Source organism: Penaeus monodon, chromosome 30, assembly GCF_015228065.2.
Source record: "Penaeus monodon isolate SGIC_2016 chromosome 30, NSTDA_Pmon_1, whole genome shotgun sequence".
In the NCBI taxonomy this organism is placed as follows: domain Eukaryota; kingdom Metazoa; phylum Arthropoda; class Malacostraca; order Decapoda; family Penaeidae; genus Penaeus; species Penaeus monodon.
In genome coordinates, this window is record NC_051415.1 from 8,110,089 (window position 1) to 8,110,804 (window position 716).

Sequence of the window (716 nt, forward strand, 5' to 3'; positions counted from 1 at the left end):
GACATGTATATTTTGGTACTTATATTCTATTTTATTGTAAATTATTGTGCATTATTGGTTTTAACCATTTCTTCGATATTCGTGACCTCGTGTGATACTGAAATGTTGGCTGAAATGAACACCATGTATATTCATTAAAAGTAAAAGTAAAATAAAAAAAAACACTGCCTCAAACGAAACGAAACAAAACGCGACATTTCGAATTGTTTTCTATAAAAACTCTTGACGAGTTCGAAATATTGTGTTTAATTTAGTTTTTATTGGACTGTTTTAGTTTCAGTTTTGTGCGCACACTGCGTTCTTTACCATTGTGTTCGAATGTTCATAGTTAACTGAGTGTAACTGAACTGAAAATCATAACTGTATGTAACTATTTAACTGAAAATTCCTTAACAGTTTTCAGACGATGGTTGTGTACACATATATACATGAAAGTATCTCAACTATTATTGTTTACACAAATTCAAATGAAAGTATTTTTATCTGAATCTCAAACTACTTGCTTCTCACAACCAGTTCTCTCTCTCCAGCTCGACCTTCACTCTGTGTCTTGGGGAATGGACCCTCACACGCTGGTCCAGACGCTGCAGGTAAAGATTTATAACTATATATAGATATTTGAGATTTAAAAAAAAGGAAAAGAAATTAGGGTGAAATGTTCAAAGATTTCATTGTAGACTTTGAAAACGCTTTGTATTGGTTTATTATGGCGTTGA

General features: G+C 32.1%; 1 protein-coding gene across 1 annotated transcript in view; it reads left to right on the forward strand.

Annotated features, from left to right (window-relative positions):
* Positions 1–716, forward strand: part of LOC119592339 — a 39,276-nt gene that overhangs the window by 31,231 nt on the left and 7,329 nt on the right. The window contains 1 exon segment of the mRNA XM_037941166.1: positions 531–590. Within this exon segment, the coding sequence (XP_037797094.1) occupies positions 531–590 (60 nt within the window).